This window comes from Xenopus laevis, chromosome 9_10S, assembly GCF_017654675.1.
Source record: "Xenopus laevis strain J_2021 chromosome 9_10S, Xenopus_laevis_v10.1, whole genome shotgun sequence".
NCBI lineage: Eukaryota > Metazoa > Chordata > Amphibia > Anura > Pipidae > Xenopus > Xenopus laevis.
The window spans coordinates 36,004,736-36,032,493 of NC_054388.1; the positions used below are offsets into that span (position 1 = coordinate 36,004,736).

Below are 27,758 nucleotides of genomic sequence, written 5' to 3' on the forward strand. Positions count from 1 at the left end.
TGCCCAACAGCCGCAGCAGCCAAGTGCGGCTAAAGGTAAGACAGTAGAGGAAACAGATGGGGCGGGGACGTAATTTGTTTGTCCGCAGAACGAGCCGCGAGCCTGTATAGGAAGGAGGCTGCTGATGTAAGTAGCGATGTGAGTGACAGCACAGAAGGTTGCCCACATATGGCCTGGTGTGGCTACTCATTGAATGGCGTGAGCCTCTGCCAAAGGAGAGACAATGCCCATTATTGCCCTGTGAGTGGTACCCGGGGAAATGGAAGATTTCTTTTTGAGGAACATTGCAAGGGGTGGATAAATGTCATTGCTGCGTGTTGATGCTGTGACATCGCATTGAACACATTGTTTGTTGTTATAATGTATAAAGGCACAAAGTGTTCTCAGAACTGCACTGTTTTTGGATCTGGTTAAAATAAAAACGTCCGACCTAGTTATTTGTCGCTTCATCTGCACAGTTTTATATATCAAGTATATAGTATAGGTATGCAATGGAACAGGTTGATCTGTCATTTTTCACCCTAGGCTTATACTCGAGTCAATAAGTTTTCCCAGTTTTCGTACAAATATGTCATATGTGATCTTGCTAATGTAAATGGAAAATAATTCCTGTTATTTGTTCCTTCAACACCAATATCCAGTGCATCAGATTTATTCGGAAGCCTGCGAATGTACTAAAGAGTTGGATGGTATCTAAAATTGTGGGCAATTCTGTTTGGGGATGTTGAATATATAATAAGATATCATCTGCGAAAGCAGTTATTTTTTGTTTTACGTGTCCCAGAGGGATTCCTTGAAAGGTTTTATTAAGAAGGAGAAGTTGTATTAAAGGGTATAACGCTATGTTAAATAATAGAGGGGAGAGGGGGCAACCCTGCCTGGTTCCTTGTTGAATTCTAAATTTTTTTGAGTTATACCCATTAACTGTCAGGAAGGTTTGAGGTTAGTCATATAAGGATTTGAAAAGATTAAGCATGTGTATCAAAGTGTTGGAATTTCAGAAGTCATCGTATATGTGTGTGCGAAATCCTATCAAATGCTTTATCTGCATCTAAGTTGATTAATAAACCTTGTCTTCTTTTTTCCAGGTTACATTGTGATTGATTGTGGCTATAGCTTTCCTGATCGCTTGTACAGGGTGCCTGTTCTGGAGAAAACCCATCTGATTAGAGGTGAGCATAGAGGGGAGAATTCTTTGTTACGTGGACATTTTTACATCCCAGGTTCATGACTTTACATTTATCAACATTGAATCTCATTTGACACACAGGGGCTGATTCACTATGGGTCGAATATCGAGGGTTAATTAACCCTTGTATATTCGACTAGGAATTGAAATCCTTCGACTTTGAATATCGAAGTCGAAGAATTTAGCGCAGAAAATTCGATCGTACGATCGAAGGATTATTCCTTTGATCGAACGATTAAATCCTTCGAATCGAACGATTCGAAGGATTTTAATCCAACGATCGAAGGAATATCCTTCGATCAAAAAAACTTAGGCAAGCCTATGGGGACCTTCCCCATAGGCTAACATTGACTTCGGTAGCTTTTATCTGCCGAACTAGGGGGTCAAAGTTTTTTTTAAAGAGACAGTACTTTGACTATCGAATGGTCGAATAGTCGAACGATTTTTAGTTCGAATCCTTCGATTCGAAGTCGTAGTCGTAGGTCGAAGTAGCCCATTCGATGGTCGAAGTAGCCCAAAAAAACCTTCGAAATTCGAAGTTTTTTTACTTCGAACCCTTCACTCGAATTTAGTGAATCAGCCCCTTAGCTGCCCAGATTGCCAGTTTGTCAAGATCCTGTTGCAAGTGCCACATCCTGGATGGAATTAATTGGGCTGGATAGTTTTGTGCAAACATTGATACATTACTTACAATACCTTCCGCTAAGTCATTAATGAACAAGTTAAATAAAAGTGCACCCAATACTGAGCTCTGATGGACCCCACTTAGAACCTTACTCCAAGTAGAGAATGTACCATTAACAACCACCCTCTGTACCCTATCCTGTAGCCAGTTTCCTATCCATGTGGAAACAACTTCATTAAGCCCAACAGACCTTAGTTTAGAAAGCAGTAGTTTGTGGGGCACGGTATCAAATGCTTTGGCAAAATCCAAATAGTTGACATCTATTGCCCCCCACTGTCCTGCATCTTACTTACCTCATTATAAAAAGCAATTAAATTTGTCTTACATGACCTTTCCTTCATAAAGCCATGCTGATTGCTGCTAATAATGCCATTCACTAGGACATTTTGAACATGATCCCTTAACAAGCCTTCAAATAACCTGCATCTTTTTACTATTAATATACTTAAAAAACTTTTTGGGGTTAGTCTTAGGCTCAGCCGCAATGCTCTCTTCATTTCCTTTCTTTGCCTTCTGGATTGCTGTTTTATAACATTTATTATAGTGTTTATATTCATTTTGTCCCAACAGACTTGTAGTTTTTAACCCTGCCTGTCGATTTGTCCTAAATGCAAACATCTACTGCCAAGCAGTTTTTAGACAATTTGTACTCGTTTCACTTTAAGGGCCTTTCCTGTGGGGGTCTTTTAGTTTACCCAGGGAAACAATACATTGATTTTTTTTCAGGACAACCTGAGCTTTCAAAATATGCTAGAATTTTGGTTTAATTCCACTTCTGTAAAACGATATAGGCTTCTAAGTGTCTAATAAAATAAAAAATCATGTTTCACATAGTACAATCACATATATCAGAAACATAATTTATTATGTATGAGAACACAGCAGATTTGTAAAGTTCTGTGTCTCCTGAATGCACAAATACCAAATAAGGAGATTTTGTGGACTCACCATTAAATCTCTTTTTCTTCAGTCACTTGGGGGACACAGAAAACAGTGGGGTATAGCTCGTATCACTAGGAGTCAGGACACAACCAAAAGAATAAGTAGCTCCTGCTCCACTGGCTATACCCCTCCAGTGGGCGGAGCCCTAATCAGTTCATACCAAAGAAAGTAGAAAAACGTTACCCAAGTAAAAATTAATGAACAAACCTGTTGGCTTATGCCAAACAATGTCTAATGAAAACTGTGGGCCTCCAACCAGGGAGGGAAGTCCTGTGTCCCCCCCTGAAGAGAAAGAGATTTATCAGTGAGTCCACAAAATCTCCTTTTCTCCATTGTCTGTTTCAGTGACACAGGAAACAGTGGGGAATACCAAAGCTGTTCCCAACGTAGGGTGGGCAAGAGGTCCTGTGTGGAAGAGATCACTGCGGCTTGTAAAACCTTCCTGCCAAAGCGTGTGTCAAAGGTGTCAAAGTGGTAAAATTTTGCTTTGCGCAGTTATTCTGTCGAGGCTTGGTTACTGAACACCCATCATGTACAGAAATTCATAGGCACAGTGATTCCCCCCTCACCCCACAGAAATTTAGAGGCACAGTGACTCCCCCTTCACCCCACAGAAATTCATAGGCACAGTGATCCCACCCCTCACCCCACAGAAATTCAGAGGCACACTGATCCCCCTCACCCTACAGAAATTCAGAGGCACAGTGATCCCCCTCACCCTACAGAAATTCAGAGGTACAATGATCCCCATCACCCATTACTGCTTTCCCATGTTCGAATTTGCCGCTCACTAATAGTTAATCAGCAGTGGAGCGGTCACATGGTAGGATCACATGAACGTGACGTCAGGTCCTTTCCGAGGATAGGAACTAGCCGCTACCGAAGAAGAAGGTGATTAAGATGGTGGCCTTTGATGCGCAGGGACCCTCACCCACTGTCAGACTACTGTGAGGAAGGATCCCCGAGTCCATAGCAGGACCTTGCCTCTTCCGTACATTATCTGCATGTGACAGCCAGGGATACTTTGAGGAGTGGTTTCTTCTTGCCCCCCCCCCCAAGCTGTCTCAGTGCTTCTCTCCACCGCCTCAGCCCCGTTCCGCCCAGCAGCATCATGGGGGTGCAGGGCTTCCAGGAGTTCCTGGAGAAGTGTTACCCAGGGGCTGTGGTGCCCGTGGACTTGTTGAAGTTGGCCAGGATCATAGCCAGACAACAGCACAGGGCCCAGGGGTTCCATAACACTGGATTTAGTGGGCGGGCGGTCCTGGTGATTGGCCAGTGGAGTCCTAGCAACCGCATACCCCCCTCCGGTGCGAGCGCACATGCGAGCCCCTGGAGCACTGGGGAGCTGTGCTCCCTGGTAAACAGCTGGGCGCCATACCGTAGAGTGGCAATCATATTTTTTTTAAAAATGTATTTAACAATCTGCACTTGACATTGTTATGTATGTGCTGTTGCCCTTGGCTTGTGTAGCGGATCTATTTGCTAACACTTGTTTTTTCATTAAGCCCCCAAATGAAATGAAATGTGCTCTGTTCCACATATTTTATATTATATTTTAATTCCCCCCTTTATTCATTTCATAATCACTGCTGAGTGCTTTTTCTAACCAGGCCAGCACACTGCAGCTCGACTTATCCTACATGGGTCATATAAAAAACTATTAGGGGCAGATTTATCAAGGGTCAAAGTGAATTCGAGGGAATTTTCAAAGTAATAAAATCCAAAATTCGAAGTAATTGTTTTGGATACTTCGACCATCGAATAGGATACTACGACTTCGGATTTACCTCGACTTTGTTTCGAAGTAAAAATCTTATAAATATTCAACCATTCGATAATCGAAGTACTGTCTCTTTAAAAGAACTTTGACTTCAATACTTTGCCAAATTAAACCTGCCGAAGTGCTATGTTAGCCTATGGGGACCTTCTACAACATTTTTAGAGGTCGAAGTAAAATCCATTGATCGATCGCTGAAATTGATCGATCCGAACAATTTAATCGTACAATCGACCGATTTTACTTTGATCGTTTGATGGCCAATTTCGGTGAAAAATACTTCTACTTTGATATTCGAAGTATTTTACACTTCAAAATTCGACCCTTGATAAATCTGCCCCTTAAAGCACATTATTGTGACCAGCTTATAGATTTAGGCAATAATACATGTTTTATGGTCCAGTTTCATGCCTGAGAGACGACCACAAATCTCGCACCTGTGTGCTGCTTTGTGCTAAAGATAAAACATAGATATTCTGTTTCATATGAGTTTTCTAATGAGTCTCTTATCAGACTGGCACTAGCAGCTGTCCCTTGTAACCATGAATATGGCCTCCCGAGTAGAATACCCGGTACAACCCTCTGTATTTCTGCGGGCCCAATGCATATTTTTTTTTAAAAAAACTATACCCGCACAGCAAGTGGTTCCCCCTACATACAATATTTAGTGTTTCATAATTCATTGTGTTGGTGTTCTAAAGGTAAAGTATAGGTATGGGACCTGTTATCCAGAATGCTCAGGACCTGGGGTTTTACGGATAATACATCTTTCCCTAATTTGGGTCTTTGTACCTTAAGTCTGCTAGAAAATCACATAAACATTAAATAAACCGAGTAGGCTGGTTTTGCTTTCAATAAGGATTAATGATATCTTAGTTTGGATCAAGTGCAAGGTACAGGTATGCGACCTGTTATCCAGAATGGTCGGTACCTGGGGAATTCCGGATAAGGGATCTTTCCCTAATTTGGGTCTTCGTACCTTAAGTCTACTAGAAAATCACATAAACATTAAATAAACCCAGTAGGCTGGTGTTGCTTCCAATAAGGATTAATTATATGTTAGTTTGGATCAAGTGCAAGGTACAGGTATGGGACCTGTTATCCAGAATGGTCGAGACCTGATGTTTTCCGGATAATGGATCTTTTCTTAATTTGGATCTGCATAAGTCTAGAAGAAAATGATGTAAACATTAAATAAACTCAATAGACTGGCTTTGCTTCCAATAAGGATTAATTGTATCTTAGTTGAGATCAAGTACACGCTACTGTTTTATTATTACAGAAAAAAAAGGAACTCCCTTTTTAAAATGTGGATTATATGGATAAAATGGAGTCTATGGTAGATGGTCTCTCTGTTATTCGGAGTTATTTGGACCTTTCTGGATAATGGGTTTCCAGGTATAATGGATCCCATACCTGTACTGTTTTATTATTACAGAGAAAAAGGAAATAGTTTTTGGGTGATTTGGATAAAATGGAGTCTGTGGGAGACGGTCTTTCTGTAATTCATAGCTTTCTGGATAATGGGTTTCTGGATAACGGATCCTATACCTGTACATCCTGATTTAAAGTGGCTATAAGTTGCTGTTGCACAAGGTGACCTGGAACCCCATGAAAACTGTGGTAGAAATGTCTGATGTTCCCATAAGCTTATGCTTTAATACGAATGAAGCAAAGACATCCCCGTACAGTGAAATGGAATATATTTGCTACATATGCCTGGTGTTGAACAGTAACGCAGTCTGTAGTTTGTGTAGGTTTAGGCCTGGTCTTTTGGGTTATACCTGGGTATTTGTGAGTTTTCAAATTGCATTGGGGGGGGCTTCTGCAGATATAATATCAAGTAAGTTATAATTATGGTACAGTTATGGGATCCGTTATCCGGAAACCCATTCTCCAGAAAGATTCAAATTACGGAAAGGCCGTTTCCCATAGCCTCCATTTTATACAAATAATCCAGATTTTTTTTAATGGATTCCCTTTTCTCTGTAATAATAAAACAGTAGCTTGTACTTGATCCAAACTAAGATATAATTAATCCTTATTGGAAAACCAGCCTATTGGATTTATTTAATGTTTACATGGTTTTCTAGTAGGTATTAAGATCCAAATGATGTACAGGTATGGGACCTGTTATCTAGTACAGGTATGGGACCTGTTATCCACCTGTGATCCAGTACGGGTATGGCACCTGTAATCCAGAATGTTTGGGACCTATTAACCAGAACAGGTATGGGAACTGTTATGCAAAATGCTCAGGACCTGGGGTTTTCTGGATAATATATCTTTACGTAATTTGGATCTGCATATCTTAAGTCTACTAGAAAATCATGTAAACATTAAATAAAGCCAATAGGCTGGTTTTGCTTCCAATAAGGATTAATTATATCTTAAATTTAAATAAAATGGAGTCTATGGGAGATGCCCATTCCATAATTCAGGGCTTTCTGTATAACGGGTTTCCCGATAATGGATCCCACACCTGAATACATTTCACTCTGCATAATGGAAATTTAAAATATATCGTAAGGTTTGCTTGAAGGCACTTTCTCTGCTGGCTTATTTCAAGATTTTCTCTGATCTCTGATGCCAACTAATGGGCTAGCAAGGGTTTATTCTCGTTACTATATTTTTCAGTATTTTTATTGGTTTTGCAACATATTAAGTTACACTCCTTTTGATTAAAGTGCGTTAGCATAAGTATTGTTATCAGTGTAACATGTTGCAGTCAGTTCAGTGTTGGCTAAAAGAAATGGTTGTAATCTAAACATAAAATAATGTAAGCAAATGAGTAAATCAATATACCATAATAATGCTAACAGTAGCAAACTATCGGTATGGGAACTGTTATCCAGAATGCTCGGCCGGGGTTTTCTGGATAACTGATCTTTCCGTAATTTGGATCTTCAAACCTTAAGGCTACTAGAAAATCATGTAAACATTTAATAATGTCTTGTTTCCAATAAGGATTAATTATATCTTAGTTGGGGGTCAAGTACAAGGTACTGTTTTATCATTACAAAGGAAAAAGGAAATAATTGAAAAAATTTGGATTATTCGGATAAAATGGAGTCGGCCTTTCCGTAATTTGGTGCTTTCTAGATGATAGGTTTCCAGATAACGGATCCCATACCCGTAATAAAAAGTAGCAATAACAATAAATGTGTAGCCTTACAGAGCATTTGATTTTAGATGGGGGTCAGTGACCCATATTTGAAAGCTGTGAGAAGGCAAATAAGTAAAAAAACAATGAAAACCCATTGAGAAGTTGCTTATAATTAGCTATTCTATAACACACCAAAAGTTGTTAAAGATGAACCACCCCTTTAAGAAGGATATAAATACTTGGAGAAAATGCAAAGATGTGTAAACTGGTGGAAGATTTAAATTATGAGGGCAGACTGTTATGGTGGCGGTATTATCTTGGGGGGGGGAAGACACTTGTGAGGGGATATAATTCTTCTTTACAAGTATATTACAAGTACTCAAGTGCAATATAGACAGATACTGGGGGATCAGCAGCTGGGTTGACCTGGTAGGGGACTAAGGCCAGTCTTTGCTTGTGTGACTGCAGGGCTGTGATTGGCTAACTACTAATTGGATGTAAATATACTGGGTGATGGGAAACAACCTATAGCAGAAACTTGTACAGGTATTGGATCCGTTATCCGGGAACCCATTATTCTGAAATTTCCAAAGTTCGGAATGACTTTCTCCCATAGGCTCCATTTTATCCAAATAATCCACATTTTTAAATATAATTTCATTTTTTTCTGTAATAATAAAAAGTACCTTGTAATTGATCCAAACAAAAATATAATGAATCCTTATTGGAAGCAAAACCAGCCTATTGGGTTTATTCAATGTTTACATGATTTTCTAGTAGACTTAAGGTATGAAGATCCAAATTAGGGAAAGATCAATTATCAGGAAAACCCTAGGTCCTGGAGAGAAGAGACTGGAATATGCATAGGAGAGACCTGAATAGAAAGATGAGTAATAAAAAGTGGCAATAACTATAAATGTGTAGTCTTGCAGAGCATTTGTTTTTACGTGGGGGTACAAGACTTACAAGGGCATACTTTGTTGCACAAAACATTTCTCCATATCTGTGGCAGTTGTAGTTGGGTTTTATGGTGGGAACATTACAAGAAGAGTATGACACACAGCTCCGACACGCATAGGGCAGGCAGAGTATGGCACACACAGGAGGCATAGAGCAGGCAGAGTATGGCACACACAGGGAGCATATGGAAAGCAGAGTATGGCACACACAAGGAGCATAGGGCAGGCAGAGTATGGCACATACAGGGAGCATAGGGCAGGCAGTGTATGGCACACACAGGGAGCATAGGGAAAGCAGAGAATTGCACACACAGGAGGCATAGGGCAGGCGGAGTATGGCACATACAGGGAGCATAGGGAAAGCAGAGAATTGCACACACAGGAGGCATACGGCAGGCAGAGTATGGCACATACAGGGAGCATAGGGAAGGCAGACTACAGCTGGAGACAGGGAAACCTATCAGGACGACTCTAATATGAGCAGTTCACAGGCCTGGATTTGTGGAAAGGCCAGAAAGGCCTGGGCCTAGGGCAGCAGAATTTTAGAGGGGCGGCAACCACGCCCGCATTGTTTCGGAAGCACTGGGAATTTGCAGGAGATACAATAGTTTATAAAATGCCATGTGCACCAATCACCAGTACTACAGACCTGATGCTGAAAATGTCCGCATGTACACAAAGGAAGGGGAGGGGATGGGGGGTGATGAGTGGCAGTAGGCCCAGGGGCACCTGCATTATAAATCCAGCCCTGGCAGTTCATACTGTGCTACATGCCAATCAGAGCTGAGCTGGGAGTGATATCACCAAGATAAGGCATGATATCCCAGTAACTGACAGCCAATCGCATACATATCAAACTTGCACATTCTGAAACAACTAATAAACTATACAACTCTAATAAACTATAAACATAAGCAGCTTTAGAACCAGGGCTCCCATCAGATCTACTGGGACCCCTGACTGGACCCCCCCCTGTCCCCATTTAATGACGGCCCTGCTTAGATCTCTGTCTGTAACTGAACTACAGCTCAGCTTCTAGTTATCACGGGGACAGCTGGGTAGTTTAGCAATGTCTAGAGACATACAGAGATCTCTGAGGCAGCAACGGGGGCCCCCACTGAGGGGGTACAGGGGGCTCTGCATTTAGTGTAGGAAGTGTAACTTTAGTACCAAATGTCACATATAAAACAAAAAGTTTGATCCTGTTGTGGCATTTCCACATATTCCTGCACTAGCAGGGAGGATGCTGGTAGTTGTATGCTCCAGTATCTGAAATAACATTTTTTATATCAAATTCTTGCATACCAGTTTAGTTATTACCACATTTGACTTTACATGTCTAGCGGCAGGCTGTGCCCTTGCATATGTTGTCAGGGTCCGGGGCCCACCGGGATTACTGTCTCAGGGCCCTGCCGTAACCCCACAGTATTAGCAGCTGTCAGTGAGTTTTGAGAGACACATAAGTACAGAGGTTTTTCTGCTCACAGTGAAAGCTGCAGGGGTCTGTTCTGAAGCACTCATTGAAGCACTTAGTTACTCATGTCCAGAGAGAGTCGCTGACTAAAGGTGGCCGTACACTTTTAGAGGTCGCTAAACGAGCGAATCTTAACCTGATATGCCCACTAACGGCTGGGCAATATCCGGTTAATCCGAACATTCGGCCCTGGGGCCAACAATCACATTGGCGCCGACGGGTCACAGGACCGCATCAACTAGCCGATGCGATTCTGGATCAATAAAAAAATCAAACTTGCTCAATCTATATCTGCCCGATTTTTGGCCTGATATCGATTGGGGGGACCCGTTGGGAGTCCCCACACACGGGCAGATAAGATGCCGAATCGGTTTTAAGGACCCATATCAGCATCTTTAATCTGGCAGTGTTTGGCCACCTTAACTCAGAGTTGGAGAGCTGAAAAGCAGGAAGTTGGGTTCTATTCTATTCTGTTCGACATCCAATCACTCCAGCCTTTATACATTACATTTTTGGCTAACTATATTGAAAACATTTTTTTTATTTTGCACAGTCTATCTATTTACCCAGTGTTTTAATTTTACACTGAACTGTTACTTTAATATACATGCTCACAATATTACCCCCAAAGTTTCTGAAGGAAAAGAAACAGACATTTGAACTGCAGATGCTTAGGTGCTTTAGGTCATCCGTGTGAAGCTGACTTCTGGTTCAGCACACAGAGGAATTCAAGAGGCCGTCAACTTTTCACATTCTGTTATGAAGCACTTTGGAAGTTTGAAGCTTAAGATTTAAGAAGAAAACCAAAGGGGAGAGTAAGCCTGACTTATATATAAGTTTGGGGGAATTAAGTGTTAAGCTAACTTGGTGTTACTGGTCCTTTAAAAAGGTTTAGGGGCAATGATCCTCTCCTTAAATAGAAGTCCCTCTCATGACCGTTATCCCATGTTCTATTACTTGACTGGGCGCTCCACATTTTCCGTCAGCTCATGAAACACCAAGGCAACAGTTTCTATACAATTTATTGTTCCCAAGTTGTCCATTACATTATTGTCCATTAAGGGAGACTTTCAGTGTATGGCAGAAAAGCAAAGCTGTTTATGGTTAATGAATATAATATTATTATAGCTGTGTCAGCAGTGGAGGAACTACCGGGGGTGCAGAAGGTGCAGCGGCACCGGGGTCCGCTCCCCTGCACCCCCGGTGGGGCACGCAACCCAGGAGAGGAGTACCGGTACTCCGTGGTGCCACCAGTATAAAGATTCCTGCAGACACCTCCTCCCCCTCACTGCTGGCTTCAGAGTCAGACTGAGGGGCCCGGGGCCCACTGGGGCTTCTCCCTCAGGGCCCCCCCTTCAGACCCCGGGGGATGCTGCCTCAGCAGCTCCTGTTTGGCGGTAACCCAATGCGCATGTATGCAAGTGCGCACTCGCGCATGTGCGTTAGCTCGCAAACTACTTTTTTTTCAGTGAGGCAGAAAATTAGATCTGGGCCAGCAGGACCCACTGGAGCCGGCCCAGTCGGACCCTGGGGGGGTTGAAAGAGTGCTGTGGGGGGGGGGTTAAGACTTGAGAGTGTGCAGGGGGGGTTGAGAGAGTGGGGGGGTTGAAACTTGAGAATGTGCAGGGAGGTTGAGAGAGTGTGCAGGGGGGTTGAGAGAGTGTGAAGGGGGGTTGAGAGAGTGTGCAGGGGGGGTTGAGAGAGTGTGCAGGGGGGGTTGTGAGTGTGCAGGGGGGATGAGAGAGTGTGCAGGGGGGGTTGAGAGAGTGTGCAGGGGGGGTTGAGAGTGTGTGCAGGGGGGGTTGAGAGTGTGCCGGAGGGGTGTTTGAGAGAGCGTGCAGGAGGGGTTGAGAGTGTGCCGGAGGGGGGTTTGAGAGTGTGTGTGGGCAGGACAAATGCCAATTGCAGCAGGGGAAAAGGGCGCCAGTATTAGTTCATATTGCCCAGGACTCTAGCAGACAGGCAGGATGGATGGATGGCAGACAGTGGTGCTGCTGCTGCAGGTTCCTCATCTCCACCCACCCCCAAGACTATCAGTGAAGAAAGAAAGAAGGCAGGCCAGTAAGGATACAAATCACATTTATTACACTGCCTTGTGGTTTTTAACCCTTTAATTGCTTTCAATAGCAAAAATTGCAGTTGTGCCCTCCTATTATGAAATTTGGGGTATTTGTACATGGAATTGACTGTGTGTAATCCTTATGTGATTTCTGGGGTTATTAATTCATGGAATAGCCAATGTATCATCCTAGTCTGAGTTCTGGGGATATTAAACATGAAATTCTTACTGTATTCATCCTACTTTAAGTTCTGGGGTATTTATACATGGAACTGCAACTGTGTTTATTCTGATTAATGTTTTAATAATTAATTAAATTGCATCAGTGTCTTTTTTTTCTCTGAATTATAAGATTTGTGCTTTAGGAAAAGCTAAAAAAAATGTTTAGCTATCAAAAGTTCTACCATAGTGGGCATGGTCTAAATTCAGCAGGAACAGCCCCTAAGTTTGCTCATAGCCTGTACAGAGAGATCCCATAAAACTATGACAGCATAGGTATCCCCTGTACTAAGCACAATTCAGCAGGAACAGCCCCTAAGTTTGCTCATAGTCTGTACAGAGAGATCCCATAAAACTATGGCAGCATAGGTATTCCCCTGTACTAAGCACAATTCAGCAGGAACAGTCCCCTACGTTTGCTCATAGTCTGTACAGAGAGATCCCATAAAACTATGGCAGCATAGGTATTCCCTGTACTAAGCACAATTCAGAAGGAACAGCCCCTACATTTGCTCATATTCTGTACAGAGAGATACCATAAAACTATGGCAGCATAGGTATTCCCCTGTTCTTAGCAATGGTCACAGAACCCCTCAGTGACTTCTAATATCCTTATAATTTACAGTAGGGGGTACATTATCCCTTATAATACATGAGTGATACTCAGAGTTCCCTGTATAACTCAGCCTGCAGCCTTGTGCCTTTATCTCAGTGATTTCTAATGTCCTTATCATTTACAGTAGGGGGTACATTATCCCGTATATCAGTAAAACAGTAAAACCTAAATTTTACTTGCCCTTTTTACGTGTAATTTTTGCATTAACTGTTGTTGCTACTTTTTAATGACTCATTTGTGTATTCAGGCCTCTCCTTTTCATATTCCAGTCTGTTATTCAAATCAGTGCATGGTTACAAGGGGAATTTGGACCCTAGCAACCAGACTGCTGAAATTGCAAACCGGAGAGCTGCTGAATAAAAAGCGAAAATAACTCAAAAACTACAAATAAAATGAAAACCAATTGCAAATAGTTTCAGAATATCACTCTCTACATCATACTAAAAGTTAACTCCTAGGTGAACAATCCCTTTAGGGGGGGGCCCAGTTGTAGATTTCTGTACCGGAGCCCTTAGGGGTCTAGTTACGACACTGTGTGTCAGTATGTCTTGCCTTTCATTTTTATCTTGCCATTGTTGCACCGTAATTGTGCGAGAGTAATGGAAGAAAAAAAAGCCCAGCTCCAACAACAATATTGTAGCTGCATTTGGGTGTGTAAATATTGAATAGAGTCTAGCTGACATTAATTCACTGTGATCCCCCCTCACCCCTCGGAAATTCAGAGGCAGTGATCCCTTCAATCATCCAGCGACACAATGAACTGCCCCAAAACCTGAGGCAGAGGTTGCAACCTGTACTAAACCTACAATACAAGTTGGCAACCCTGGGAATTTAGTTGCAGGTCCTGTCAAGAATCCGCGGCCCGCCACTAGAACCCATTACTACTTTCCCATGTTCGAATTTGCCGCTCACGCAATGGAGCGGTCACATGGTAGGATCACATGACCGTGACGTCAGGTCCTTTCGTAGGATAGGAACTAGCCGCTACCATAACAATTTAGAAAGCAGATTTCCCAGTGCTCCTCGCGCTCGCGTCGCACTGTGATTACGTAGCGCTGAGCAACGAGGGCGCTATGGCCTGGCTGTCTGCGCATGCGCAGTTCTCTTTGAGTTCCGGTTGCTGATGTAAGAGGTGGAAACCGGCTATTGCTGACAGTGAATAGGCCTGAGCGGGTGACTTGATCGCTGAACGGCACAAGGGAGGAAGCTGTAGGGACTGCGGAGGTTTATTGTACAGCCGCAATGTCTGGAGACGAGGTGAGCGGAGACTGGTATAGGAAACACGAGGGAGACATGTGCGCGGCAATGGGAGGGAGAACGAAGCTGGGCTTGGAGAGAAGGCCGTGCACCCCGCGTCCTTGTTATTCCACTGACTGGGGAGTGTTCGCTGCTTCAGCTCTACGAGTCTGGTTGGGCACAAATGGCGTTTGTCTTGGATCCTCACATTTATTGGGGCCTTGGGGAAAGGCTTTTGATTCAAGTAACTGAGACATCTGGATGTAATTGTTGTATATTCTTTATATATTATCAGGGATGCCCGATCTGCAGCCCCAGCAGTTGTCGCAACTAAGGTTACAGGGTGGACATCTCTGATTTCTCTAAACCACCCTCTTCTGATGGGTGCTCCAGTCTTCTATCATTTCCAGGGAGGCTGATAACGGGGGTTTATGGGATTTGTAGTTTTGACAGCAGTAGGTAGGCCTGCTGACTGGACATGGTATTTATAAATTGTAAGCACCACTGCCTACCTAATGAATAACATGAATGCAAGTAAAAAACTGACCTCTGTGGGCTGGCCTGTAATATTCAGATGCCATGGAAAAGATCATCTTTTGCTGTACTACCCTGCCATTGACTGATGGCAAACAAGTAGCATTGCATGATCATGCCATTCTTGTATTGTTAGAGCAGCATTTTCTTGTCTACATTTTGCTTAAAGCAGATGGGAAGGTATAATTACTTGGGGGATCTGAACGATAGGCAACCCCTGTGATTATAGCTCATCTAAGACATGGTGCGCTATTTAGCTGAAAATTGTATTGTTCTTGGGTACTTCTGTAGATTGCAAACTTCTTCCAACTCCGGTGGGGCCCCAGGCCAACTTCTGCATTCACAGTAGCGTTAGGGTTGGGGCAGATTCGGGGAGATTTAAAGGGGTGGTTCACCTTCAAACAACTAGTTGGTTTCAGATAGATCACCAGAAATAAGGACTTTTTCCAATGACTTTCTATTTTCTATGTGTGACGGTTTTCCTAATATTGAAGTGTAAAGTGTCATTTCTCTCCTTCTGAAGCAGCTGGGGGGGGTGGGGGGTCGCCGATCCTGTAACCTGTTCTAATTTGATACATTTCTTATTTTTGTCCCTGCTAAGCTGAATCCCTGGGCTTCATTACAGGCAGCTGTTAGAATTGATACAATAGTTGCTAATACTCCAGAAATGCTGCTGAGAAATGTATCAACTAAATGTTGCAAAATAGTAACAGTTCAGAGTCTGCACCTGAATTACTGAGCTGCCAGACTCAAACACCAGAGACAGGTACATTCAACTTTAAACTTAGATTTTGGAAAAAACATAAAAAATAAATAATGGAAAGTAATTGAAAAAAGTCTTTACTTCTGGGGAACAATCTAAAAACAACTGAATTGAAAAAAAGTGTTAGGAAGGGGAACAACCCCTTTAATCGCCTGGGGACTAATTGCCTCTTCTGCGAGGCGACAATCTCCCCGAACTGCCTTCCGTCTGCTTGAATGAAGAATCCCCTGCGATAATGCACTCGCGGCGCTTCGCTTTCCGAAGTTGCCTTGCAAGGATAGTTAGGAAAATGAACCGCCGCGTGTGCTTTTTCATTTTAGCCAGCACAAGAGAGAGGGAAGGCGTTCGGGGAGATTGGTCGCCGCAAAGACGAGGCGATTAGTCGCCAGGCAACTAAATCTCCCTGAATCACCCAGTGTGCCCCTACCCTTAAAAGCATCTTTGTTTTTTTTACTCCGCAGGACTGTAACATAGAGATGATGATAGAAGAAGAACATAGTGTTCTTTTAGTAGTGCCCTAGGCCGCCATTCTTTTTTAGCTAACAGGAGCCCCTGCCTGGGATTACAACTATAATCACTGGGGTTTGCTTAACATTTTGGCACCCCTCAGTCTTTATACCTTCCCTTCTTCTACAAAGAAGGTTAATTACTTTGATGTTTCAGAGAAGACTTAGTATTGCTAGGCTTGTCCCATTGTTGCTGGGGGTAGATCTTTCTTGTGCAACTTGACATCATATTTCCAGACCACTCGGTTTAATTAACCAGAATAGCTGTTTCTTAGGTACTAAATAGATACCCAAACTCTCACTCTATATTATAAGTACTCTATATTATGTCAGACTAATGTTAGAAGTTTGAAAATGTCTGCTACTGATTGTAAGCTGTAAGGAAAAGGGCCTTACTATTGATCTTGCAACCCTTTTATTGGTTTTTGATCTGTGTTTCAGCTCATCTTACACCTTATCTCTTCTTGGTGTTAGGCTGTTTCACCTTATGGCATCATACACATTTCTACTGTATTTGTCAGAAGGCAGCAAAGTAGGTCACAGATCAGTGTCCGGCTTTGCTATGTGGCTATATGGTTACACTTTCAAATGGCCATAACTATAGATACTTCATGAGAAGTGATGACACTGCCATCTCTGTCCCTTTTTATGACGGCAGCATCTATTGACTTTCTCTATTGTTTTTCTGTGCCTGTTAATCTTTACAATGATTTGCCTTGTCGAGAGACTTCAGCCCGTTTTGGTAAAATTCACACTTGAGTGAAATTCTTCTGTTGGTTGCGGTTGTTGTTGTTGGCACATATTGTCAATCAGCTTTACTATGCTTGTATGTTTAGTCCCCTGTTTTATATTCTGATTGGCTAGCATTACTTACAGTTACAGTAACACCAAAGAATGAAAGTGTTTTAAAGTAATGAAAATATCATGTACTGTTGTCCTGCACTGGTAAAACTGATGTGTTTGCTTCAGAAAAACTACTATAGTTCATATAAACAAGCTGCTTTGTAGCAATGGCAAAAATTGAAAAAAGGCTATATGGCACAGGCTTAATAGTGGATAACCGATAACACCATTATGTTCTACAGAGCTTATCTGCTGTGTAACCTGAACCTTTTCTCCTTTGAATGGCTGCCCTCATTGCTATCAGTGGAAAATGGAAAGAGAATCGCACAGACACCAAATATGTTGCAGGTGGGGAGCATCCCCTATTTTTTATTGTGACCACCTGTGCATCAACGTTTCAGGGGGATTAACCCTCCCTTCGTCAGGACTCCCTCATTGCTAGACAGCAGCTCATTTATATAAACAATAGTAGTGTTTCTGAAGCAAACACACCAGTTTTACTATTCCAGAGCAACACTGAATTATATCATTATTAATTTAAAACACTTTCATTTTTTGATGTTACTGTTCAAAGATGGGCGTGTTCCACAATTTTTTTACAGGAGTTTCAGCTAGGGATAGGGAGGCAAAGAGAGACAAGCAGTATGGGAGCAGGGAGAGATAACGTTTTTGTAGTATTCTGCTTATTCTAGTGTACATGATGTAATGCTTTCAATCTATCCATTTCTGCAGTGATCTTAATAGCTTGTCTGGAGTTAATAGAATGCCATTGGATATTCTGCAGTCATTTTACTGGCATTTCTGGGCTTAATGAAGTGCTGAGGTGGTGGTCTTGTTGGGTTGGGTCAGGGTGCAGATTAACACACAATGCTGCTGGCAACTGAAATATCAAGGTGCTATTCAGCCAAATGTATAGGCTTAAAGCAGTAGTAGTAGTAGTATGGGTTGCTAGCATTCCTTTTAAAGTATTAGGAGATATATCCAGTGAACAGCGTTCTGATGTTTATTAGTTATTAAAGTCATATGCTAACGTCTTTACTTGCTGTAAATAGAACTTTTTATATCTTCTCCTGCAGATGATTTTCGACCCGACTATGACCAGAAAGAAAAAGAAGAAGAAGAAGCCTTTTATGTTGGATGAAGAGGGAGCAGAGCCACAAACAGAAGAGACACAGGTACCAGAGACTAAAGAAGAAGAACCAGAACCACCAGAAGATAAGGATTTGGATGCTGATGATGAGTCCTTTAGAAAGAAAGGTTAGTGCCAGGCTTCTTTAGAGAAGTAACCCAGATGTTATGAATTAGTTGCTGGTTTTTCTGGATAAATACACAGCGGAGAGTGTCCATAAACGCAACCAGTATTGATTTCATTGCTCTGACAGAACTAATGATAATGAAAAAATGTGTTTGTTCCATTGATGATAAAACTATTTGCTGCTCCACTGTTTTGCCTGTGTTGTTTTCTTTTTCTGAAGCTGTCTCTTCAATGCCTTTGCAGCAGATGCTCCTGATGACCTAAATTTCTTGAACCAGAAGAAGAAAAAGAAGAAAACAAAAAAGTTTGACTTGGATGAAGCAGAGGAAGGGGTGAAGGTAATTGTGTTTCTTTGTCAGAATGCTACCCAGTGTTATAACAGATGCATGTAAGCAAGAGAATGGTAAGGAGATTTAAAACTCTGTAGTTTCTGTTTTATCTACAATTAAATGGAGTTTTCCCTTATATAGGTAATGTAGTACCATGCTCCCCACTGGCTTCATGTAATGGGAAAATAAGGAGCCTTGTGAGAGGTCATACATAACTTGTCTGTGGTCTAAAATGAGACAGCAGCTGTGTAGGCAAGACTAAGGCAATGGCACAGGTAGGGATGCACCGAATCCAGGATTCGGTTCGGGATTCGGCCAGGATTCGGCCTTTTTCAGCAGGATTCGGATTCGGCCGAATCCTTGTGCCTGGCCGAACCGAATCCGAATCCTAATTTGCATATGCAAATTAGGGGTGGAGGGGGAAATCGCGTGACTTTTGTCACAAAACAAGGAAGTAAAAAAAATTGCCCTTCCCACCCCTAATTTGCATATGCATATTAGGGTTCGGTTCGGTATTCGGCCGAATCCTTTGCGAAGGATTCGGGGGTTCGGCCGAATCCAAAATAGTGGATTTGGTGCATCCCTAGGCACAGGTTTTGTTGCCTGAAAAACCTCTTCAATAAGTAAGAAATAGAATTAGTGTCAGTAAAGGTACACAATGCCTAGAAAATGCAGTGGAGAGCATGATTGTGTGATTATGCAGCATTATTCATGCTTGCAGTAGTTCTAATGTATTTAGATGAAAGTTTTTTTTTTTTGCTTTAGTGTATGTAACAAAATGCCCCATGTGCTATAAAAAAAGACCAAAGTCTATCAAGCTCAAACCCAGTGCACAAACATATACACCCTCACGCCTACCCCTCTGTACATTATGCATATCTTGTTTAGATGTTCTCTAAACTGTCACCTGCTTTTATGTAAAATGTATTACCATTGCACTCTATGTAACTCTCTTGTTTTCCCCAGAACCTTAAAATTGAGGGTGAAGTTCAGGAGGCATCTGAATCTCAGGAGGATGATGGATTGGATTTCATGCTGACCAAGAAGAAGAAAAAGAAGAATGTGAAATTCCTAGAAGAGGACGATGCGCTAGATGGAGATGAAGGTAGGTTATGGGGTTTCTTGTTGAGGACAACTCTTGATCTTATGCTTGCATCACAGCCATCAGCCAGTAAAGCACTGAACACCCTTTAATTTATTTTTACAGCTTTTGAAGAAGAAGACATTAAGAAAGATGATGGAATCTCCTTCAGCTCCCAGCTGGGACCTACATGGGCTGGCTCAGAAAGGGACTATACATATGATGAGGTGAGCTCAGGACTTGACTTTTGCTTAAAGGAGTGGTTCTACTTTACTTTACATTTTAATATGTTATAGTATAGCCAATTCTTAACAACCATTAAATTAACTGTAATCTGTTTATAGCTGTTTTTAAATCCCGTTTTTGTTAAAAAGTCCAAAGTGCTAAAAACATGTAACATTTTCTACAAGGGAAGCTAAGTTTTTATGGTTAACTGAAATGTTGTAATGTGTGTTTACTGTGATATATGTTCTCGGTATTTGCTGTTCTTTTCCAAGGCAGTATGTCTTACAGCTTCTAATTACTTAGTAAACCCAAAGCCTTGATTGCTTGTCTGGCCAGTGACCTTAAAGGGGGTGCTTCACCTTTAACTTAACTTTAAGTATGTTATAGAATGGCCATTTCTAAGCAACTTTCCAATTGGTCTTCATTATTTTTTTTATAGTTTTTGAATTATTTGCTTTTTTCTTCTAACTCTTTCCAGCTTCAAAATGGGGGTCATTGACCCCATCTAAAAACAAATGCTCTATAAAGCTACAAATGTATTGTTAACGCTAATTTTAATTAATTCTCTTTCTATTCAGGTCCTCTTTTATTCAACTTCCAGTCTCTTATTGTAATGGATGCATTTTTGTGAGGGTAATTTGGAACCTAGCAACCAGATTTCTGAAATTGCTGCCGAATAAGAAAAACTAAACTCAAAAACTGCAAATATTAGAAAATTAAAGCCAATTGCAATTTGTCTCAGAATATCATTCTCTACATCAGGGATCCCCAACCTTTTGAAGCCGTGAGCAACATTGAGAAGTAAAAGGAGTTGGGGAGCAACACTAGCATGAAAAATGTTCTTGGGATGCCAAATAAGTGCTGTGATTGGCCATATGGTAGCCCCTATGTGGATTGTCAACCTACATTGAGACTCTGTTTGGCAGTGCACTTGGTTTTTATGAAACCAAAACTTGCCTCCAAGCCTGAAATTCAAAAATGAGCTCCTGCTTTGAGGCCACTGGGAGCAACATCCAAGGAGTTGGAGAGTAACATGTTGCTCACGAGCTACTGGTTGGGGATCACTGCTCTACATCATACTAAAAGTTCTCTCAAAAGTGAACAACCCCTTTTGGTGCTTGGTTAGACTCTTATAAATGTGGTCACTGCTGATTTGATTCTTGTAATTTGCGTCTTTGTATTTATTGTATATATTTCCGTCATTACTACTTTTAGCTGCTAAACAGAGTTTTCAACATCATGCGAGAGAAGAATCCAGATATGGTGGCTGGGGAGAAGAGAAAGTTTGTTATGAAGCCTCCTCAGGTTGTCCGAGTTGGGACAAAGAAAACTTCATTTGTCAACTTCACTGATATCTGCAAACTGTGAGTGTATCTTTTGTGTGGAATTCTGAAATTCCTGTTTTGTACATTCTGCTGAAAAGTCACAATTTCTCTTTGCTTGTTGCAGCTTACATCGTCAGCCAAAACACTTGCTGGCCTTCTTGCTAGCTGAATTGGGTACAAGGTATGTCGATCTTGGGAATGTTGCATTTATACTTTGCCAGTGTGGAATTACATATAACCTTTTTACAGTGTTTCAAGCTTATTTGGATTATCTTAAAAGTTAAATTCTTGTGTGAGAGTAAGACACTAGTGGGCCACCAGCATTTATCGGAGAGAGTAGGTTAAACTTGGGAGAGAGAAGGTGATCCCTCTTTCAAAGGGACGAATACTTGAGCAACATATAGTTTATATCGAATTAAGTGGCATATTAAAGAATATTATCAAACTGGAATATATATTTAAGTAAATCTTGCCCTTTTACATCTCTTGCCTTGAACCACCATTTTGTGATGGTCTGTGTGCTGCCTCAGAGATCACCTGACCAGAAATACTACAACTTTAACTGTAACAGGAAGAAGTGTGGAAGCAAAAGACATAACTCTGTTGGTTAATTGGCTCATGTGACCTAACATGTATAGTTTGTTTGTGTGCACCGTGTATGGATCCCAGGGGGCGGCCCTTATTTTTTAAAATGTCAGTTTTCCATTTATGATTACCCAATGGCTACTACTAAAAAAGTACAGGTATGGGACCTATTATTCAGAATGCTTGGGATCTGGGGTTTTCCTTATAATTGATCTTTCCGTAATTTGGAACTTCATACTTTAATAGAAAATCATTAGGGATGCACCCATTCCAAGATTTGGTTCGGGATTCAGCCTTTTTTCAGCAGGATTCGGCCGAATCCTTCTGCCCGGCTGAACCTAAATATGTAAATTAGGGTCAGGGAGGGAAAATGTACGACTTTGTCACAAAACAAGGAAGTAAAAAATATTTTTCCCGTCCCACCCCTAATTTGCATATGCACATTAGGGTTCGGTATTCGGCCGAATCGCTCGCGAAGGATGTGGGAGTACGGCCGAATTCAAAATAGTGGATTCGGTGCATCCCTAAAAATCATGTAAACCTTAAAAAGGGTTTTGCATCTAATAAGGATTAATAATATCTTGGTTTGGATCAAGTACAAAGTACTGTTTTATGATTATAGAGAAAAGGGAAATAATTTTTCAAAATATGGATTATTTGGATGAAATGGAGTCTATGGGAGCTTTCTGGATAATGGGTTTCCGAATAACTGATCCCATACCTGTATATTATTATGAAAATGGTTTATTTACATGAAACAGGGTTTTACACATGAGCTGTTTTATGCAACATATTTTTACAGGGGCCTACATTGTTGAGGGGTATAGTTTTCCTTTAAGCTAAGTATGTGGAACCTTGTATATGGCAGCATCTCTCTGTACTGGCAACGAGAAGTACTTTAGGCTGTTGTATTGCTCCAGCTGAATAATTGGGCCAGTGGTTGTGTCCTAAAAGTGGTACTTCTCTACAGACATTTCTTTTTATTCATACAGTGGCTCTATAGATGGTAACAACCAGTTAGTCATCAAAGGCAGATTCCAGCAGAAGCAAATAGAGAACGTTTTAAGAAGATACATCAGTAAGTCTTTTTATTTATTTTTTTTCCTTTGGCAAAATTGTTTCACGCAGACATGGAAACAATAAGGGGGGATTGTCTATTTTTGTAAACTTTACACTAGGGTCTGGCAATTTGTAAAATTTGTCTCATTAAATATTTCTTTATAATCTGTCTTGTTGCCCAAACTTGTGATGGGCTTTTACTGGACCCAGATCTTAAGGGCTTAAAGGACCAGTAACATCAAAAAAAAAATTAAAAATAATTCGTTAGTACACATCAAAAAAAAAAACACCAACACAAATTATACTTTAAAATCACAAAGCCTTTATTAAGAAATAACTTGCAGAAACTGCACTTCCTGTCCTGTACAGAAAAGGCGACAGGACGACCATCGATCCTGCTGGACTCGATTTCTCCTCCTGGCTACTGACGGCGTGTGAAGGAGCAACATGGATGCCTCATGGGTGCGATGCAGTGACTGCCCGGGCCCCCTTCCTCCTCCTATACTCCTCCTGCACGATAGATGATGTCGGTGATGATGAGAAGCGGCAGCCAGCGCCGGGAGAGTAATCCTTTCATGGAAATAGCAATGAGAAGCTGCAGGTACAACGGCAGGATCATCTGACCCCTCAGCATCCTGAGCGCATCCCGAAGGAACCTGCATGAACTTTACAGCCGGTGTCTAGTTGCAGCGCTGCTCCAAGCCCGAGCACAACTCCCACAGTCAGGCCCCGTATGGCTCCGGCGATTGGTCTAGTGGGTCTAAGTCCGGAAAAAAGAATTCTTGTGAGTCTGCGCTGCATCCTGTTACTAATGCCACACACAGCATTTACACTCTACCTGATGTTGTTCGTGCTACTGATGAGAAACGGTGGTACAGGACAGTAGCGCTAATGGTACAGGATACAGCACAGACTCGCTTGGGTTTCCTATCTGGGTCCGTGGTTTGCATCTTTATGTGGCTGATAAGGTTCCTCTGCTGGGCGAACTTGCCCCCGCACACCTGACACTCATAAGGTTTCCCCCCAGTGGATGCACATTTGCTCAGTCGGGTGATACTGGCGAGTAAATCGCATGCCGCACACGTCGCAGGTGAAGGGCTCCTTATATGTCGGGTCATTGTCCCTCTCTGTGAGAGCAGTGCAATTAGGGACTAACCCCAGAGAAAGCAGCAGAGGTCCTTGGTCCCATTCCGCTCCTGGGCTCAACAGCGGGATCATTGAGAGGTTCTCCTCGCCGTGACCGAAAAGAGACAAACCCCTATCACTGCCAAAGACCAGGCTCCCTTTGCAAATACTCAGTTAGACTGCAGACCAAGAATTCTTGCGAGTCTGCACTGTATCCTGTACCATTAGCGATACTGTCCTGTACCACCGTTTCTCATCAGTAGCACTAACAACTTCAGGTAGAGTGTAAATGCTGTGTGTGGCATTAGTAACAGGATACAGCGCAGACTCGCAAGAATTCTTCTTCCCACTAGACCGATCGCCGGAGCCATACGGGGCCTGACTGTGGGAGTTGTGCTCGGGCTTGGAGCAGCGATGCAACTAGACACCGGCTGTAAAGTTCATGCAGGTTCCTTCGGGATGCGCTCAGGATGCTGAGGGGTCAGATGATCCTGCCGTTGTACCTGCAGCTGCTCATTTCTATTTCCGTGAAAGGGTTACTCTCCCGGCGCTGGCTGCCGCTTCTCATCATCAGCCACATCATCTATCGTGCAGGAGGAGTATAGGAGGAGGAAGGGGGCCCGGGCAGTCGCTGCATCGCATCCATGAGCCATCCATGTCGCTTCTTCACACGCTGTCACTAGAGTAGCCAGGAGGAGAAATCGAGCCCAGCAGGATCGATGGTCGCCCTTTCGCCTTTTCTGTACAGGACAGGAAGTGCAGTTTCTGTAAGTTATTTCTTAATAAAGGCTTTGTGATTAAAGTATAATTTGTGTTGGTGTTTTTTGTTTGATGTGTACTAACTAATTAGCATCTGTGTGCTCCCAGTTTCCAAGGGGTTCAATAATCACATAGTTTGTACTAAAAGTTACTGGTGTTAAGTAAGCATTTCTATATCTGCACAGCCGTCCGCTAACACCCCATGCCATTTGGTCAGAATGTGGTTAATAAGACTTAATTTTGGAGGCCTGTGCTTGTTTTTATTTATTAATTTTTCTATTTATTTTTTTTTGTTACACTTTTTATTTTCCAGTTCAGATGTTTTCAAATTGTTTACCTGAAATAGACTTTTTTCAGTTGGTTTCCATATTGTTTTTTTTTTTTTTTTAAACCTTTTCTCCAAAATTAAAGTTTAAAATTGAATGTTCCTGTCTCTGGACTGTTACAAATTCTGAACTGTTGCAATTAGTTGTCCTTAAAGGGGTAGTTCCTTTTAAATTAAATTTTAGAATGTTATAGAATTACTTTTCAAAGCAACATTTCAATTGACTTATGCATTATTTGCCATCTTCTTCCATCTTTCAAATGGGGGTCACTGATCCCATCTAAAATCTGTTCTTGCTACTTTTTATTACTTGTCTTTCTATTTAGGCCTCTCCTATTCATATTCCAGTCTCTTACTCAAATCAATGCATGGTTCCTAGGGAAATTTGGACCCTAGCAACCACATTACTGATATTGCAAAGTGGAGACCCACTGAATAAAAAGCTAAATAACTCAAAAACCACAAATAGTGTAAACCAATTACAAATATCACTCTGTACATCTTACTAAACGTCAGTTAAAAGGTGAACAACCCCTGTACTAAAACTAAAGGATTCTGCTCAGCAGGGCCAAAGATTGATGATCAACTAAATGTATCAATTTAGAACCATTACAATCAGTGACCTCCCCCCCCCAAACTGCTTTATAAAGATGTGAGTTTAAAAATTAAAACTTTAAACTTCAGTATTAGAAAAATGGTCACACATAGAAAATAGACCGTAATTAAAAAAAAGTCTTTATTTATGAAAACAATATACCGGTATGAAAGCAATGGAACTGAATAAAGTACTGGAAGGTGAGCGACCCCTTTAATTAAGCATTTTATTATCTACAGTGGTGCTTGAAAGTATGCAAACCCTTTAAAATGTTATATAATGTGACCTAAAACATCAAATGTTTTTCAAACAATCCTGAACATGAAGAAAACCGATTTAAAAAAAAAAAAAAAAAAAAAAAAAAATAATATTGTCATGTATTTAACTGAACTTTTTTCCCAAGCACATCTGTACTTGGTCTACCCCTAGAAACTACAACCATAAAGCAGTATAACTAAAATTTTTGGTTCAGTTTGCCCTTTGAGGTCCAACTTTTGATCAGGAACCCATTAATAACAAGGTTACAGGTATGGGATCCGTTATCTGGAAACCCTTTATCCAGAAAGCTCTAAATTACGGAATGGCCGTCTCCCATGTTATCCAAATAATGCAAAATTTAAAAAATGATTTCCTTTTTCTCTAGTAATAAAACAGTAGCTTGTACTTGTTTCAAACTAAGCCTATTGGGTTTATTCAATGTTTACATGATTTTCTCGTAGACTTAAGGTATGGAGATCCAAATTATGGAAAGATATGTTATCCGGAAAACTCTAGTTCCCAAGCATTCTGGATAGCAGGTCCTATACCTGTGTATTGACCATTAATCCATAGTTGCAAGTAAATCTAGGAGATTCCCCCAAATCTCACTGTTACTGGCTTCTGATGGAATTCTCAGGTGCAGGTAGAAGAGCTAATAGGCAAAGTAACATCCTCATTGGTTCCCTCCTATACAAAAACATACACGCAGGTTAATTGGTTTTTGTTGAAATTGACCTTAGATTGTCAGCGCAACTGGTGCAGGGACTGCAATGAGATTTTTTAGGTTGGGTCAATCCGAGATCTATTAGTTGGCAGGATTTTGTATGGCTGTTGCTTGTAGTCTTCCAATCTCTTAACTGTACATTCTTGACTTGTCATGCAGAGGAATACGTGACTTGTCACACCTGCCGATCGCCAGACACCATCTTGCAGAAGGACACCCGATTATATTTCCTCCAGTGTGAAACATGTCATTCGCGGTGTTCCGTGGCCAGCATCAAAACAGGATTCCAGGCAGTCACAGGCAAGAGAGCACAGCTCCGTGCCAAAGCCAACTAGCGGGCTTGAAAACCGTTTGGGAGTTTGCCCGACTGGTACAAGGATGTATTGCAGGAACTTGCTGACGGGGCGCAGTACCCTGGCATTATAAGGAATGCTGTGAGAAGAGGCCTAAAACATATTGGCTAAAAGTTTTTTTGTTTTTTAAAATCGTTGTTCACGCAGAGAGATTCAAAAGCAGACGATGGAGCTGATTGTTCTATTCACATATCGCTCTCGGAAAACAAATTTCTCAGCTGCCTGAGGGGAAAGTGGGAAGGTAGTGTATGCATTTTTAACCAAACCTCTGTAAAATGCAAAAATACATTAAAGTTATTACATGATTCACAGAATAATCACTTGGCTGAATTTACATTTGCGCATCTCTCTGTATTTAATGGTTTTGATTGATTTTTTTCTTTCCATGACCTTCCAGTTGTGTTCTAATACTTACAAGATACCAGCAGGAATTACCTGGTGTCCTACCACTGGGAATTCATACCTGGCCAGCAATGTAGTTCTCCGTGTTTAGCAGTAAACAGCCCCTTCAGTTTGCAGATATCAAAGAAAGAGAGAGCTTAAAATGTTATAACTGTGCTGATTAGACTTGTGATTCACACTAAATATGAATATTTTATTCAGACTCCACTTAAGCCTACCTTTAGCGGAACAATGGACTATGCAAGGACACAGAAAAAGACATTCAGGATGTAGGGATGAATCCGTTATTCTGCTAATGCCTAGCAGCTGTCAATAAGATCTCGCTCATACAACCAGCCTAGTAATGGAATGGTTTAGATACCTTCAGGCATCATGGAGGCACCTCTGGTAAGCCCAAGCGAGAGACATTAGGAAGTAAATTTATCAAAGAGTGAAATTCCGCAGCTCTTC

At 41.6% G+C, this 27,758-nt stretch overlaps 1 protein-coding gene across 4 annotated transcripts; it reads left to right on the forward strand.

Annotated features, from left to right (window-relative positions):
- Window positions 1–13,955: 13,955 nt before the first annotated feature.
- eif2s2.S (eukaryotic translation initiation factor 2 subunit beta S homeolog) lies at window positions 13,956–27,220 on the forward strand. Of its 4 annotated transcripts, none has more exons than XM_041577882.1 (9): window positions 14,076–14,283; window positions 17,985–18,165; window positions 18,410–18,501; window positions 19,459–19,597; window positions 19,700–19,800; window positions 21,014–21,162; window positions 21,248–21,304; window positions 22,701–22,786; window positions 26,713–27,220. In XM_041577882.1, the coding sequence occupies exons 1-9, from the start codon at window positions 14,269–14,271 to the stop codon at window positions 26,886–26,888; spliced, it is 996 nt and encodes a 331-aa protein (XP_041433816.1). In that variant the 5' UTR covers window positions 14,076–14,268; the 3' UTR covers window positions 26,889–27,220.
- Window positions 27,221–27,758: the final 538 nt, after the last annotated feature.

What these genes read in the sequence shown, in the direction of transcription:
- eif2s2.S (XM_041577882.1), top strand. An exon ending in TTCACTGATATCTGCAAACT is followed by an intron (nt 21,163 to 21,247) that starts GTGAGTGTATCT and finishes TGCTTGTTGCAG; the next exon opens with CTTACATCGTCAGCCAAAAC. An exon ending in CTAGCTGAATTGGGTACAAG is followed by an intron (nt 21,305 to 22,700) that starts GTATGTCGATCT and finishes TTATTCATACAG; the next exon opens with TGGCTCTATAGATGGTAACA.